Genomic DNA, 16,308 nt, shown 5'->3' on the forward strand with positions numbered 1-16,308 from the left:
ACCATAAAGATAATATGAAACTTATTAATAAATCAACATTTATAAATTTCTACTGTGGATTCATTTATTTTCGTGGGTATTAATATCGTGGATTGACAAAAAATGGCATTTACGTGGATATTTGATTGCGTGGTTATTTGTTGACCTACTATGAATATTTTATATATATTCTATCCCTTTAACACTGAATCATTCAGAATATAGGCGACCAATAAACAATGACTTGCAGACAAGTGAACTTCACAAACTTGTTATTTTATTTGTTATAAATTCTAAATCATCTTCATTATAGCTTGGTTCCTTAGAATGCTCCCATGTTGACAAAGTCACATCCTTTAAAGTGCATTCTGGGAAAGATGTAATCACAGTGTCATTAAATATATCTGTATACTGAAAATTGTCTGGAAATTTGTCTTCCTTAGCAAATGGTGCTATCTGTTACAAGTTAAGGAATGTATATAAAATGTCTGTACAATCCGTAGGGTTGATACGACCCTGAGATTACAATTACCAACTGTAACAGAGTATACCTTGCCTTACTGGATATCTGCTGTTAGAAGCAGATGGAAATATATTCCCCTTCCAATTTGAAGTAATACTTGATTGATAAAAATTCACTTTTCTAGACCTCTTATACTAGTAATTCAAAGGTACTTTCAAATCAACTCATTTTATTTCAAAAAAGTGAAAATATATATATGTCCAGGAACTGAATTACTATTGTTTTACTGTAACAAGTTAATTATAAATGTACCTGGTTTGAGTTTAAACAAATTCACACGTTCAAATTATATGAAATTATTAATAGACTTAAGGATACACTCAACAAATACCAGCAAGAATCTTCTAGTTTTTGTCTTGGATTCCTACAACAACAAAAAAACTTTTATCATAACAGAACAAAATGCCCAAAAAATCCAGTTGCATCAAACAACTAATTAACATTCTCATATCAATAACAGCATCCTTATCTATTTTAATATAGTAGCAATTAAATAACATGGTAGAAATTATTACAACACCCAAGTAATATCATGTATATTGTATAAAGTTTAGTATGCATGTACAGTTTACATAACTTTACAGATTGAGTGTATTAGGTCTACTTTTGATTGTATAGGTTTATTTAAGATCAAGATTAGTAATTGTTTATGGCATTGTATCAATAGCTTGACTGCTCACCTGTCCAGAATATTAGTGAAGCTGTTACCAACAATTATACACTTTGACAGACTACTACGGTTCCAGTTTGCCCATATTAAGTTATTATACAGACTCTTCCCACAGTGTGGCATATAAAATAGTGTTTTCTTCTCTGTTTTCCTCTTCCCTTCCTAAAAATAGAAAATATCAGAACTATTTATGAAAAGCTATAATATGGTAAAAATAGGACAACATTAAATTTTGTTATAATTTTTGTTAGGACCCTTTCTGCTAAAATGTTTTTTGATAGATATAAAAGAAAAAAAAGAATTTGTAGAATGATCAAAATAACTATCACAAATCTTCAAAAGGAAGTTAAAATAAAAATTATGTTAACTGAAGGGCATGTCATTCTTCCATCTTTCCACGAATAAATTAATTTTATCTAAAAGTTATTAATCTAAGGCAGTAACCATTTGATATCGGGGGTGGGGGGGCTATGAATATTTTTCCACGGACAAACTTTTTTTTCACCTTTGGTGAAAAATAATCTATTTTTTTGGCGACAAGTCGAAAACAATTTTTTTCTTTCAATTTTAGCATTACATATAGTGGCAGTTGAGGGTGAAACAAACATTTTTTTTCTCAGGGTTATTTCAGGGTCAAAAACAAATTATTTTTATCTCCAAAAACTCCAAAAAAAATCCAAAGCCCCCCCCCCCCCCCCCACCCCCGAAATTCAAATGGTTGCTGCCTAATGGGGAAAGTAAGAACAGCCAGCTTTTTCAATGACCTTAATTTCAGTCATATAAGCTTTTCATAACAGTTGCTAAATATTCCATTGGATACTGATTGACATTTCCTTACTCTGATTTTCAGATGAAGAACAGTAATGATAGTATTGGTTTTGTCAAATGCAGAAATTTTATGAATTAATTTACCAAATCCTTTTTTCCCTTCTTTTTTGAACAAAGTTGATGCACTTTTAAATCTTAAATCCAAAGGTTTCCATATAGGTAGCAATTCATTGATAAAATTTCTACCGTATAATATATATACTGTTAATTTAGAAATATATGCATGCATTTATTATTGGGTATCCTTCAGGTGTAATACCACCAAATCATGGTACGCCACATCCGGTTGCATACGAAAGTAGGCCTAAAAAAATATTCCCTTGAATTTGACAGTTGTAGAAAATTAACCCTGCATTTCAATGCACTTAAATTTTTCTGAGTCGTAAATATGTATGTTGGATGTCTGAATGCATCATTCTTTTTTTATTTGATCGTCTTATAAAATATTCTGGAACGTTAAGGTTACATAGTTACCAAAGCAAGTAACCAGTAAATACAAGTGTAAAAATTGGGTTGTTTACTTCCGGTGATGATTATTTTCTTATATGCAATGAAATGTAGTGTGAAATTTTTACTGTATCACTGGAAAGGATTAAACTTTACACATGCAAAGTATTTCTTTGGTTGAAATAAAGGTAAATACTGTACAATTTTTTTAAAAGTGTCAATTTAACAAAGACTAATAGGGAAAAATCAATGGTGGTATTACACCTATTTAGGGAAACCATATGTGCACTCGTGACCTTTTTGTACTTTCATTTTTAAAAGTTATAAATAAACCAGTTCATACATTGTAAACATGGACAATTCGGCATGGATTTAGACACAGAAAGCACGTTTGAGGTAAAATTGCCTGGAAATGGGGGTTTACGGGTGTTTTCTAAGTCAAATGGGTGGACAGACAAAGCTGTATTTAGTTTACTGTGTTAAATTTTAAATTACCCTTACAGTTTTGTTTATACAACATGTGAATTTTTTATTTCAGTGTTAACCATGTTCTGAAGAGCATTCTGTTGAAAAATCTTATGTGTGAATTGGTCTGCAGATGACACTTCAGCATTAAAGTAAGTATCAACTATCATCATGTTTTTTGTTGGTTTTTTTTGGCCGCAAAAGTTTACAATTTGCCATTGTGTCGTCTACATTTTGCACAGACAATAAATCATCTAAACACTTATTTGCCCTGGATTTATACACATCAGATACCAGTCTCACATACTTAAACTTTATAATTCTTACCAATTATTTTTTGTACTAGCATTCCAAGGGACATAACCCTTTTTAAAACATTTTGAGGTATTTTTGTATTACTCTTTTCCCCATTTTTTAATGTAAAATACAAGAAAGTTGACTCTTTGTATAAATCTATTAGAAATATACTGTTATGAGTAAATAAAAAGACCTTGATACCAGTAACAATAAATGATTGACTGAAAGGGAACCGTTATTTGTCACACTAGGCGAACAGACCAAAAACTCGAGTTACACATAAGGGCTTATAGAAACTTCCGTGTAGACTGTTAACATTTATAGAGACAGTTCTTTCAGCTAAAACACTTTAATTATTGATTCAACATTATATTTATTTAATTTTTGTGGGTAAATAATCACATTTGTTTTATTTTTTAGACAAAAGATATCAAGTTTTCATGAAAAAGGAAGGAAGGAGGAAAAATGGACCAAAACAGACCAAAACAGACCTTCAAATGAACTCTAAAAGGTGCAATAAAATTGTTTATCATCTTAAAGTTGTCTTTTGTATTCTATTTAATTGTTTGAATGCATAGATCATGAGTTTATGATCAGATAGTAGTCAACACTGCATTTTATAATGATACACTGAAATGAGGATTTTTCGAAGAAATTAGACTGAAATTGCCGTAGGATATGGCCTTACATTATAGTGATTTTCTCTGAAACTACAGCTCTGACTGAGACAAAACTTGACAGTTATGCTTGAAATAACTTGCAATTGGAGGGAAAAAAATAACATTAAGTTTATTTGATATTTAGGTGTTCTTTAGGTGTAATACCACCAAATCATGGTACGCCACATCCGGTTGCATACGAAAGTAGGCCTAAAAAAATATTCCCTTGAATTTGACAGTTGTAGAAAATTAACCCTGCATTTCAATGCACTTAAATTTTTCTGAGTCGTAAATATGTATGTTGGATGTCTGAATGCATCATTCTTTTTTTATTTGATCGTCTTATAAAATATTCTGGAACGTTAAGGTTACATAGTTACCAAAGCAAGTAACCAGTAAATACAAGTGTAAAAATTGGGTTGTTTACTTCCGGTGATGATTATTTTCTTATATGCAATGAAATGTAGTGTGAAATTTTTACTGTATCACTGGAAAGGATTAAACTTTACACATGCAAAGTATTTCTTTGGTTGAAATAAAGGTAAATACTGTACAATTTTTTTAAAAGTGTCAATTTAACAAAGACTAATAGGGAAAAATCAATGGTGGTATTACACCTTCACTCCTGGCAAAAAACTTAAATCAAATCAATGCAATTACAAAAATTTGATGAAGGAAATCACTACTAAAATTATCAATGCAAGTTTTCATTATTTCAAACCTTATTGAATTCTGTATAATTTTTTTGCATTAATAAAAACATTACAACAATTTCGGAATTTACAGTAATCATTGTAATTAAAATTATTGACTTTTGGAAATCTTTGAATAAAAGTTTTAAGTTGATTTTAAGACATGTGAGAAAGTTAAATAGGACTGTTTTGTCAAAGTTCTATCCTAAAGCATTAATTTTTACATCCAAATAGGTCAAGATAACAGATTTTGGCCAAATTAGACAAAATCTGTTGAATTGTAATCACAATTCCGGCCAGGAAACATGGAACACAAACTAAATATTCAAGGTAGACATGTAAAATGTCTTAACAGACATTAGTTTAAAGATCTTTGTTGTCGATGTATGCACTCTATTTTTCCTGTTCAATAATCAATGAAAATTTATTCATTTTCATTGACTTTTTTATAGAAAATCAAAAATAAGTACCATTTGTGACGTCATTAAACGCAGGAACGTAAATTTTCAACAAAAAGTCTTATTTCTATCTAGCCACTGTATAAGCTAAGGTTAGTTATGATATTGGTCAATAAATACTAATTTGTAATTTAAGCTAAAGAAAGGGGCCATTTTAGGACCTTACCAAACCTACTCCTTTTATAAAACTGTTTATAAATACCTAACAAACCTCATTTTCAGGAATTACAGTAAAACCAGCATCTTTCAAGTACAACTCTTCTTCACTGTAAAATTTTGGATCATAAAAATAACAGGAACTTTTGGGAATCTGGAAGAATAGACATTTATCATAAAAAAATTAACATTTCAGTGTTAATGAAGTAGGATTATAAATCTGTTTCAAGTAGACAAGGATTTAGATTTGACTGAGTCCTAGTCATAAAATATATACATATAATTAGGAATCTGATGTTCAGTAGTTGTCATTTGTTGATGTGGTTCATAAGTGTTTCTAGTTTCTTGTTTTTTATATAGATTAGACATTTGTTTTCCCGTTTGAATGGTTTAATTAACACTAGTAATTTTTGGGGTCCTTTATAGCTTGCTGTTCTGTGTGAGCCAAGACTCCAGGGTTAAAAACTGTATTTGACCTTTAATGGTTTACTTTTATAAATTGTGACTTGGATGGAGATTTGTCTCATTGGCACTCATACCACATCTTCTTATATCAATTGCACAAAGGTGTAGAAACAGGAAGGCCTAAATCTAGCCCTCAATATTAAATGACCATAGTTAAAAACAAACACTTATGATCTAAAGTATGCATTTTTAGTTAAACAAAACATTTATCTGTTTCTGACAGTATTGATTATATTTCTATCAATTTTAACAATTTTTCTGTTTAACTGCAGTTTTTAATGAATATTTCTTTCTAAAAAAGCATTTGCCACATAATTCTATTAACATAAATTTCTCTTAAAAAGAAGGATGAGATCCAAATCCTAACAAAACGTTATGTTTGTCCCATGTGACAAATTAAATTTTGTCAATAATTACTATCAATAAACATAATAAATTTCTGTAAGTTTAAAAAAAATTCCAACAAGAAACCAAGCAATTTGTTTAGTCAATATTACCTGGATGGTGTCTTCTCTCAGTAAAATAAGAAGAGCTAATTGGTATCTAGCTATACAACATTCTGCAAAGTTACCAATACCATAACACACTATTTCATCAATCTCGTGGTCTGCTATAAGATCTGGAATAAACAACTTGTTGTTATGTTGATGTCATTGTTCTACCAATTAGAAATGTATTAGAATTAGGAAGCCAATGTTACCCAGGGATGATTCCACTATATAGTTTAGGGCCGCTTAGCGGCCCTTAAATTGGCCAGCGGCCCCAAAAAATGTACATGAAAATGAATTCCCAATTCAGGAAAATAAAATAAAAATCGATATTTTCGGAGAAGTTTCTGTCACCGATTAAGGCAACTATAATTTTTCAAAGTTTGTTGTCAAAACGTTTTAAAATCCGGATAAGAATGCTAGCTGTTTATATCGCATTTTATTAACAACGATTTAATTATGCCAGTCAAAATGTGGCAAACAATTTTATCAGCCGAATTCAATTGATTAATATGTTATAGGAATATTCGATCTTGTAAAAGCAGATCGCCCAGCAGGTTGATAAAAAGGGGTGTCAACGCAGACCTCGGTAGAGAGAAAATTCAAATTTTGATATAACATTGATGGATAAAGTTTAATGGGCGCCGATCTCGTAAAAGCAGATCGCCCAGCAGAGCCGGTTATATGATATGATGAAAACTTGTTTTGTAAAAGAAATTATTTCCTCAAAAGACAAAAGTTTGAGCGTTTTTTGAAAATAATGTTGATGATAGACCATTCATGAAATACGATGTCATCATTATGGAACTATTTCAAAAGTTTTGAAGATGATTCAAAATAATTTTAAAGAATACTGATTCATGCTTTAAATATCTTATCAATTGAGTATATGAACTTTTGTAATTGCTTTTCTGAATTCGACAATTGACCAGTCCAATTTGAAATCCATTTGAATCAAGGTAAATTTATAGAGATGACCTTCTGTTGAAAAAATAACCAATGAATGATTTTTTCAGTGGTTTATGTTAGCTGAAATATATGTTTTTGTAATAAGCCTAGGTGACTATAGCTAAGATGATAGACTAGTGCATCATGTTCAATGATATTCATGTAATAACAGTAGCCCATCCAGAATTATTCAAACTGTTACAACTTACATGAACACCAGTGTACAGTTTAAACTTAATAATATACATTTTCCGTTTTTACAGGAAAATAATGTTATTTCGACTTAGATTTTATGCTTAAAAAATTCCCAATTAGAATAAAAATTCCCAACTTGATGTTCAAGGGACCCATTTGAAAACACCTGGAATCATCCCTGGTTACCAATAAAAGAAATGTACTTCACCATAGAATGAAGTCTTTGAAAGGATCATCATTTTAAATAAACAGGCAAGGCCAAAAAGCACTAGGCAGGGGTGTTCATGGGGGAAAAACTTAGTAATATGTTTTGACTGGAAAAGTATATTTGTTTTACCATTTTATTTTAATTTGACATCTTTTTATGATGCAATATTGAATACAAGAGCCCAAAAGGTGAATTTTCAACAAAATGTTTGAAGGAAAAAACAGTTTCTAGCAGTTTTCAATGACCTGTCTCTAGCAGAAAACAAACCTTTGAGCTGACCGACCTATATTAATGTCTTACTTACTTCTTACTTATTCCTTTTCATGCATTCTTGCACACAATGCCATCAGTGTCTAGTACTATAAGCCAGGGGTAAACAACTGTTTTTTTTTATTTTTGAGGGTAGAGAAATATCCCTTACACCTTCTGGTTTTAACTTATTTAAATAATAAAGTCTTATTTACTAATTTCTTAAATTTCTCTTGACTACAGTGCTCATATATATTGTTATTAATAGTCTTTAATTATAAAAGTATAATTTCATGGACAATGAAAAGTATGTTATCTTCAAAATTTGTCTCCAAGGAGCAAACTTTAAAGGGCTTGAACAGTTACTTCACACCTGTGCCCTATAGACTGCTTTGTTTGGGTTGAGAGATAAAAGGTTGGACTCTTAAAAAAAATAATAAGCAAACCAGGGGCAGATCCAGTCATTTCAAAAGCGGAAGGGGGTCCTTACCAAGGATAAAGGGGGGTTCCAACAATATGTCCCCATTCAAATGTCCTAAAAAAAGAAGGGTCCAACCTCCAAAACCCTCCCCCTGGATCCGCCACAGCAAACCAGAAAAATTTTGTTTAGGCTTGTTGTGACCTCTTCAAACTTTGCATTCATTTATTTTAAATAAATGTACCTCTAACTTGACTGTAACATTCTGAGGCTTTCAAGAGACACCTGAAATAGAACAGCACATAAATTTGTATTAAGCATGTAAAGTAATTAATATTTTGTTAACAGAAACATGTTTAACACTGTTCTAAAATAGGTAAATCTGTTGCTATCATATTTGTCATGTGGTCTCTAGTGGATAGCTGTCTCAATGACAATAGTACCACATCTCCTTATTTCATATTCATTAGCTATATGAATTATAAGGGGAGATAACTCAAATAATATATTTATATAAAGGAATGCACAGTAACCTATATGACATGAAGTTGCTTTAATTAACTTTATTTGGACTCTATAAGTAAGAGTCTCATCGACAATCATTAAAGGTTAACTGTCACTTTTGTTGTTGATCAGGTGTTCAGATTGGTATACAATATAGATATTGTAAGTTCTGTCTTTTTAGCAGAAAACTGGGCATCCCAAATTTTTGTAAAGTGCAATAATTGATGCATATTATATTCTATAGATCATAGCCAATATAACTAGAAAATGCCCTTTTGCTATTTTCCTGCTTTAAATCCAGTCTAATCAAAAATACCTCTCAAAACAGGTATAAGCACCATATAGAGCAGGGTTGGCAAAACCCGGGTTTTATGAGTATTGCCCAGCCCAGTGGAAATACTGGGAAAACCTGGGTTTTACCGGTTAATACTGGGTAATATAAAATATTGGCATGACATTAAGAGAGAAGCAGTGTTTAAACACAAATGCAACACATTTAAGACATAAAGTATTTATATAAACATACTTTGATTTGTCTACATGTAGATTTATCGAACTGTTTTTAATATTTTAGCAATATAATTCATTTTTTATTATCAAATATATATAACTAATACATTGTATTTAGACTTAACCATGTTAACAATAACATTACTTTGAAATAATGTACATCACTAAATTGACTAATTAATAAGTGATTATTCAGATTTAAACACCTATTTGTTTATGAAACAATTATCAACCTTTTCAATTCTATAAGTGATGGCATGTCCCCTTAGGGTGTTTTTTTAGCAATATATATAATTGCATTTATAACTATTAGAACTTACAATTCACTAAAACACTTCAATCAAAGTTTGGATAAATCATTTATTGAAACAATGCTTGGAAATTAGCAAGGTATCCTAAAATATGTAAATCTTGTTTTCTGCCTACATACATGACACAGAATAAGTTGAGAAAATTTAATTGAATTTTCAATCTTATAGAAATGACTGACTCTCAATGGTTATCTACAGGTATAAAAAGTAAATATTTAGCTTTATTGTATAGCAATATAATATTTCCCACAGAAAGTAACCAAAAGTTAGCGTGCAATAAATTCTAATATTGCACTAGTGCAATAAATCGTCAAAATTCATGAAGTCATCAACGACAAAATCTTTGTTTAAACCAATTTTTACTTTCAAATATTATATTGCTATACAATAAAAGGGTTATTGCATGGATATTGGGGAATATTGTTCCTCGTAGAACATATATTGCACTCGCAAGCTCGTGTAATATAAAATTCTACTCGGGACAATATTCCCCAATATTCATGCAATAACCCTATAATATTACTATGAAACTACAACAAGTCTTCACTATTTTGTGTTAAAATAAGCTTAAAAAATCTTATTGCCCAGTATTGCCTAGTATTTCCCTTTTCTGGGAGTATTGCCAAGTCCAGGAAAACTGGGACCTGGGTTTTCGTGGGCAGGTAATACTTTGCCAACCCTGATATAGAGCAGGGGCAGATTCAGTCATTTTCAAAGGAGGAGGGGTTGGGTTCCAACCATATGTCCCTATTCAAATGCATTGATCATCAGATAAAAAAGGGTGGGTCCAACTCACAGAACCCTACCCCTGTATTCGCACTGAAGAGAGTTTGATCCCAACCTGTTTAATTTCATTACATTTTTTAGAAAACACTAAATGCTAAATGACTGCAAAGTATTTTACACATATTTAATCAAGGGATTTCTGGGTACCACTGTATAATTATAAGGAAATAAACCATAAATGTCTGACATAAACCAGTACTATAGTGTTATTAACCGGTTGTTTCTGTATTAGCCCTGCTATAGAATCGAGGTAAGTTGTATTGGACCCGAGACTCAAAGAGTCGTGGGCCAATACAGCTGATTGAGAAACAGAATCAGCCAGCTCATAACACTTTTATTAAATGGTTATAAGAAAATTAAAAACCGGAATTGAACGTCCAGCAATAGCCAATGGTCCAATATGGCTTTTTTCCCATATTGGTCCTGTTTTTTTTGTTTCAAGACTTCAAGAAATTACAAAACATTGTACATCATTTAACCTGTTTATTTTATGATTTTGATTTAAAAATATAATACAAATGTATATATATGCATAAAAATACCACCAATGTGAAACGAGTGGTTTGTGAAAAATAATGTTTATCCAATTCTTGAACCAATGCATGTATATATCATAAACTTAGCTAGACTTCTGTGCACGATTTCATCATTTTTTACATTAAAATATCATATAAACGTCAATTTTATTTCTCTGTTTGTAATATGATTTAACAAATATGGCAGTTCGTTAATTGCCGTGTTTTGAAGACGAAGTGTACTGATTGTCACCTTATAGTAAACAATCAACACAAAGCAAGGATATTGAGCCTGTGTTTAGCATATACAATCAGATAATTGTTTATTTTTTTGACAGATTCATGCGTATTGCAATCACCGTATTTTTACGAGACAGGTCACGCTAAGGTCACATGCATATACAGAAAATATGTCGGCGAATTGCTTCCTGGAAGCAAGCAATTAAAATAAAGTAAACTTCTTCTGAATGTGGACAAATTAAAAAGTTTTCTTCAGAAAAAAGTATATGTACATAAGTTTTAAAATGAAAGCTATTCATTTAGTTCATTTTTTAGTTATAAAAACCATAAGCATCTTTTTTTTTAATTTGAGGTTTCATATGACTTTAAGTAATGGCGAAAGAAAATTGAAACCAGAAGTAAACGTCCTGTAATTAACCCATGGGCCAATAAACCTTTTTCCAGTATTGGCCCTGTTTTTTCCATATTGGCCCTGTTCGATAAGCAATATTAACTCTTGATTTTATATCGACAGTGGAGAATTTTCAGTATTTCACTTGCTGATTTATCCATATTAGGGCTTATTTGTTCATATCATTTTTAATCAACATTATAACATGTTCCTTCGGTTGTTGTCTGCTCTATGGTTGGGTTGTTGTCGCTTTGACACATTCCCAATTTCCTTTCTGATTTTCATCACTTTCATATATGGTTAATATTTAGAAGAGATGTATTTATACACCACATACACATATAATATGTCTCAGCTGGGAACAGGGAGTATTATCATACTGTTTCATGTACTTGTTCTGTCAACATATATTTGTTCCGCCTAACAGAAGTTCCAATGGAAACTTTGTTATGAACATTGTCATAATACCTATACCTGTTGGAACAAATATTCTATACCATTTATTCCGTTAGGAACATATACTGTATGTATATTAAAGAAATTTATACTGTTGAACTTACTTTAAATAAAGCTAATACTAACAATGACCACTGCCCTTTCCTCGATCTTGATATCTAATTCACTAACGGAAAGCTGAATACTAAAATTTATGATAAAAGAGATGATTTTTCATTTCCTATCATTTATCCATTTTTAGATGGTGACGTTCCCTTGTCACCATCTTACGGTGTTTATATATCTCAACTTGTACGATTGGCTCGTGTATGTAACAATGTTTTAGATTTTATCGAGAGAAATTTATGTATTACTGAAAAATTATTACACCTGTCTGATAAGGGTTTTCGATATCACAAACTAGTCAAAACATTTACTAAATTTTATCATCGGTATAAGGACATCATTCATAAATATAGCTCAACATGCAGACTTCTTATACGTTCAGGTATTTCACATCCAATTTTTTATGGAAATATTCTTTATAAAGCACAAAGGTGTCAGTATTCACCTCAAAAACTAACAAAACCTTTGAATAGACTTATTAAGAAGGGATATAGTTACAATACTGTTGTCAGGTCATTAAAGATTGCATATTTTGGCGTTAATATTGATTCACTTATAGGGTCTTTGCATCGGAACTAAACACATTTATTCAAAAAACAGTTGTTGGCATGACAGGGGTTATGTTCTTCTCATATATGTTATGATGGTATGATACTAAACCCCTAACGGGAAGGATTGTGCTTGATGTTCATATGATGAAATCATAATCTTTCAGTCAGTTTAATTGAAGTCTGGAGCTGGCATGTCAGTTAACTGCTAGTAGTCTGTTGTTATTTATGTATTATTGTCATTTTGTTTATTTTCTTTGGTTACATCTTCTGACATCAGACTCAGACTTCTCTTGAACTGAATTTTAATGTGCGTATTGTTATGCGTTTACTTTTCTACATCATTTTGTACATTGACTAGAGGTATAGGGGGAGGGTTGAGATCTCACAAACATGTTTAACCCCGCCGCATTTTTGTGCCTGTCCCAAGTCAGGAGCCTCTGGCCTATGTTAGTCTTGTATTATTTTAATTTTAGTTTCTTGTGTACAATTTGGAAATTAGTATGGCGTTCATTATCACTGAACTAGTATATATTTGTTTAGGGGCCAGTTGAAGGACGCCTCCAGGTGCGGGAATTTCTCGCTACATTGAAGACCTGTTGGTGACCTTCTGCTGTTGTTTTTTTCTATGGTCGGGTTGTTGTCTCTTTGGCACATTCCCCATTTCCATTCTCAATTTTATGTAATATTTATTCCTGTGGAAATAATATTCCAGAATATTCTTTCCTTTTGGAACTTATGTTATGAAGGAACTTCTGTTCCGTGACAGTTGAACTTGTTAAGTTTTGTTTTGTTTTACTAAACTTTATGATGAACTATTTTGTTCGAAATCAACACTTTACAGTTAATAATCGACTGCAGTGTATTTCATTTTCTGACTAGAGGTGATATTTTTACAGTGGAGTGCATTACTAGAGGACTGCTTTAAGTTACATCAGGTGCGATAGACTTTATTGAGGTAGTACTAATAAATTAATATCAACCAGCTTAATGAATAAGTGTGCAAATGTGACAATTGTTAATTTGAAATGGGGCAACGAACATTTTGAGTCCAATGACTTGCGCTCCAGTTTCGGTCATGTATATATTCATGGGATGTATTTATTCTCGTGTGTAAATAGAGGTGGTGGTTAATGTGTATCAACAAACAATATTAGTGCAATGGATTATCTGACAATTTAAATGATCAATGATATTCACACTGAAAAGTGGGTCGTCTGATATAGGCGGAACAGTACAGACTAAAGTAAAGTAAAGTTCATCAGATAATTGTTTACCACAGGCACTTGTTTCTATCCATTGGAAGCCCCACTATCAAAGTCAATTTACGTTGATCACTATCAACGTCACTCACTATACGTTGATAGTGGGTCTTAGAATGAAATTATAGAAACAAGTGCGCGACTTTACTTACGTGGAATCTTGAAGCCTTCTGTTGATTGTATTAATATCAGTAACTGTGTGCTTTTCTGTTGTTGCATCATCATTTTTAATAATCATGAGAGTGTTCTTTTTCCTATTTTTTCGACTTTTTACTAGCTGAAAGTCTGACATTCTTCTTTGAAGATTTTCGGTATTCGACACTACCTGCAGTCTAAAGTGCTAAACCAAACCCGTATTAATAATACTAACACGATTTGTTTCCGGATAATTTTCAAACTCTTTTTTTTTTTTTTTTTTTTTTAAATTTTAGCTCACCTATAAATAAGCTTTATTTAGAGTCGGCAAGGTATACAAACATAGACAAACATAAGCTCTAATGAGCTTTTAACCGACCTGACCGCTTTACTTTCTGCTAGGATTTTAAACTCACAAACAGAGCTTTTCACTAATCCCTTGCCGTCAGTCCGTCGCCGTCCGTTTACGTTAACAAAAAAAATTCTGCTGTGAAACTACTGCATGAGCTTAATACTTCTTAACGTGATTTGAGTGGTCAGCTGTGAAAATTTAGAGCTCTGAAAAAAGTTGTGTATTGTTGATATTTTATTGGAATTTTAAGACATATATTGACATATTGTGCATAGACATATTGTTGGAAACATTGCTGAACATTGCTGAAATAAAATAGGAGACTTTGCATCCTTTAAAACAGAAAATGAATCAATTTACACAGTTCACTATGTGTGGAGTTAATGGAGCGAGTCCATATGTAAACAACAGTTCAATATCTAGTGACATGCATGTAACTGGCTATGGTAACGTAAGTACTGTTGAAAACTTTAACGATTCGTCAATTGCAAGAAAAAGAAATCTATCAAACCAAGATCCTTATTATACAGACAATCCAAATAGTGAAATAAAAAGGCTTAAACATATGACAACCCCAGAACCCAAGGGTCAACTCGATATGCCACAGAATAGGCTTGAACATTTAATTCTACAGCTGTCATCAAATTTATGTAACGTCAGTGAAAAATTAGAACGTAGAATTGATGAACTTGAAAATAACTTTGAACAAAGAATCACTGATAAATTGACTGACAAGATTTCCAATTTAATAGACACCAAAATACAAAAAGAACTTAACACTGTACGTACTGAGGTTAAAACAGACATGAATAATATGCAAGACAAAATTAACTCACTAGAGAAGACTGTGCGTGAGAACACTGGTGTCATAGAGAGAAATGAAAGTACATGCAAAAATAAATTGGTGATTAAAAACTTGAAATATGATGAAAGTGAAAAAGACAATAATCAGGTAACAATAAATAAAATCCATGAGTTATTTAAAGACGGATTAGCCCTGGCAAATATTCAAGTTGAATCAGTGACGAGAAAAGAGTCAAAAGGTCAATACCCAGGTGTCGTGATCTGTGAAATAAAAAGTCCCGAAGATAAAACACGCATTTTTAAGAAAAAGAATAAACTAAAAGACAACCGAAAATACTCTAATGTCTATATCGAGAACGACAAATCAGTTGAAACAAGGAACCTCCAAGCTAGTCTAAGGACAGTCCTGAAGGAAATAGGAAAAGAAAAAGATTACAAAATTGTCGGTAACCGCCTTATTAAGAAACTATAGGACGTTTTGCGGCTTGGAGTGTGGAACACGCGCGGATGGTCTATGCGAGAAAATGATAATTCTAACTTTCGTAAACTTGTACTTGAATACTCGAATTGTGATATATTAGCACTAACGGAAACGTTTCTTCGAGAAAATGAATCATTGGAGGTGCCCGGTTATAAGTTTTACGGAAATAATAGGAAACGAATCCACAAGAATGCGGTAAGAGGATCAGGCGGTGTTGGAGTTTTGATAAAAAAGGAAATAGTAGACACCTACTCTTGTGAAATTATAAACTCAGATTTTGAAGGCATACTTTGGATTAAATTAAACGCGATTGATACAGATTTCTGCGTATATGTTGCCGTTTGTTATTTGCCGCCTGCAGGCTCAAGTCGAGTAATTGAACCAGATCTATTTTTTCAAAATCTGTTGGAGGGAGTATATAGTTATCAAAATAAAGGAAGTATTGTGATTTGCGGAGATTTTAACTCGCGTGTTGGTAGAAACTTGGACTATATAGAAGGTGTAGATAACGTAAAACCGCGCACCGTAGTAGATTTTAGCGAAAATCACTCTGGAGATGTTTTTATAAACTTTCTTTGCGATACCAATATATCAATGTTGAATGGACGATTTGATGACCGTGAATTTACATATATATCTCCTACGGGGAAATCGGTTGTAGACTATATGTGTGTACCATATGAAGATATAGACAATATTTTAGATTTTAAAATTATTCCGATGTCAAAGATAATATGCGAATGTAACTATGTACCAGACAGGA

The 16,308-nt window shown here is 31.8% G+C and overlaps 2 protein-coding genes and 1 long non-coding RNA gene across 4 annotated transcripts; 2 read left to right on the forward strand and 1 right to left on the reverse strand.

Moving 5' to 3' along the window:
* Positions 1-234: 234 nt before the first annotated feature.
* Positions 235-14,118, reverse strand: LOC139528585 (SRR1-like protein). Its single transcript, XM_071324619.1, has 7 exons — positions 13,926-14,118; positions 8,390-8,430; positions 6,137-6,258; positions 5,230-5,328; positions 1,183-1,334; positions 821-866; positions 235-435 (listed from the first exon to the last, which is right to left on the reverse strand). Exons 1-7 carry the CDS (start codon positions 14,063-14,065, stop codon positions 241-243), a joined length of 795 nt encoding a protein of 264 aa, XP_071180720.1. The 5' UTR covers positions 14,066-14,118; the 3' UTR covers positions 235-240.
* LOC139528586 (uncharacterized) lies at positions 2,248-3,748 on the forward strand. Of its 2 annotated transcripts, none has more exons than XR_011665634.1 (3): positions 2,248-2,635; positions 2,986-3,064; positions 3,630-3,748. It is a non-coding gene; the product is annotated as an uncharacterized lncRNA (long non-coding RNA). The 2 variants fall into 2 exon arrangements; XR_011665635.1 differs by lacking the exon at positions 2,248-2,635 and adding an exon at positions 2,659-2,843.
* A 512-nt stretch (positions 14,119-14,630) lies between the features above and the next one.
* LOC139526656 (putative leucine-rich repeat-containing protein DDB_G0290503) lies at positions 14,631-15,536 on the forward strand. Its single transcript, XM_071321818.1, has one exon. It carries the CDS (start codon positions 14,631-14,633, stop codon positions 15,534-15,536), a length of 906 nt encoding a protein of 301 aa, XP_071177919.1.
* Positions 15,537-16,308: the final 772 nt, after the last annotated feature.

The sequence above is a fragment of the Mytilus edulis genome, chromosome 6 (genome assembly GCF_963676685.1).
Source record: "Mytilus edulis chromosome 6, xbMytEdul2.2, whole genome shotgun sequence".
NCBI classification, from domain to species: domain Eukaryota; kingdom Metazoa; phylum Mollusca; class Bivalvia; order Mytilida; family Mytilidae; genus Mytilus; species Mytilus edulis.

What these genes read in the sequence shown, in the direction of transcription:
- LOC139528585 (XM_071324619.1), bottom strand. Translation starts at nt 14,065, where the DNA reads ATGTCAGACTTTCAGCTAGTAAAAAGTCGAAAAAATAGGAAAAAGAAC. An exon ending in AGAAGGCTTCAAGATTCCAC is followed by an intron (nt 8,431 to 13,925) that starts GTAAGTAAAGTC and finishes GTTCTATTTCAG; the next exon opens with GTGTCTCTTGAAAGCCTCAG. An exon ending in CTTGCTGGTATTTGTTGAGT is followed by an intron (nt 436 to 820) that starts GTATCCTTAAGT and finishes AACTTGTAACAG; the next exon opens with ATAGCACCATTTGCTAAGGA.
- LOC139526656 (XM_071321818.1), top strand. Translation starts at nt 14,631, where the DNA reads ATGTGTGGAGTTAATGGAGCGAGTCCATATGTAAACAACAGTTCAATA.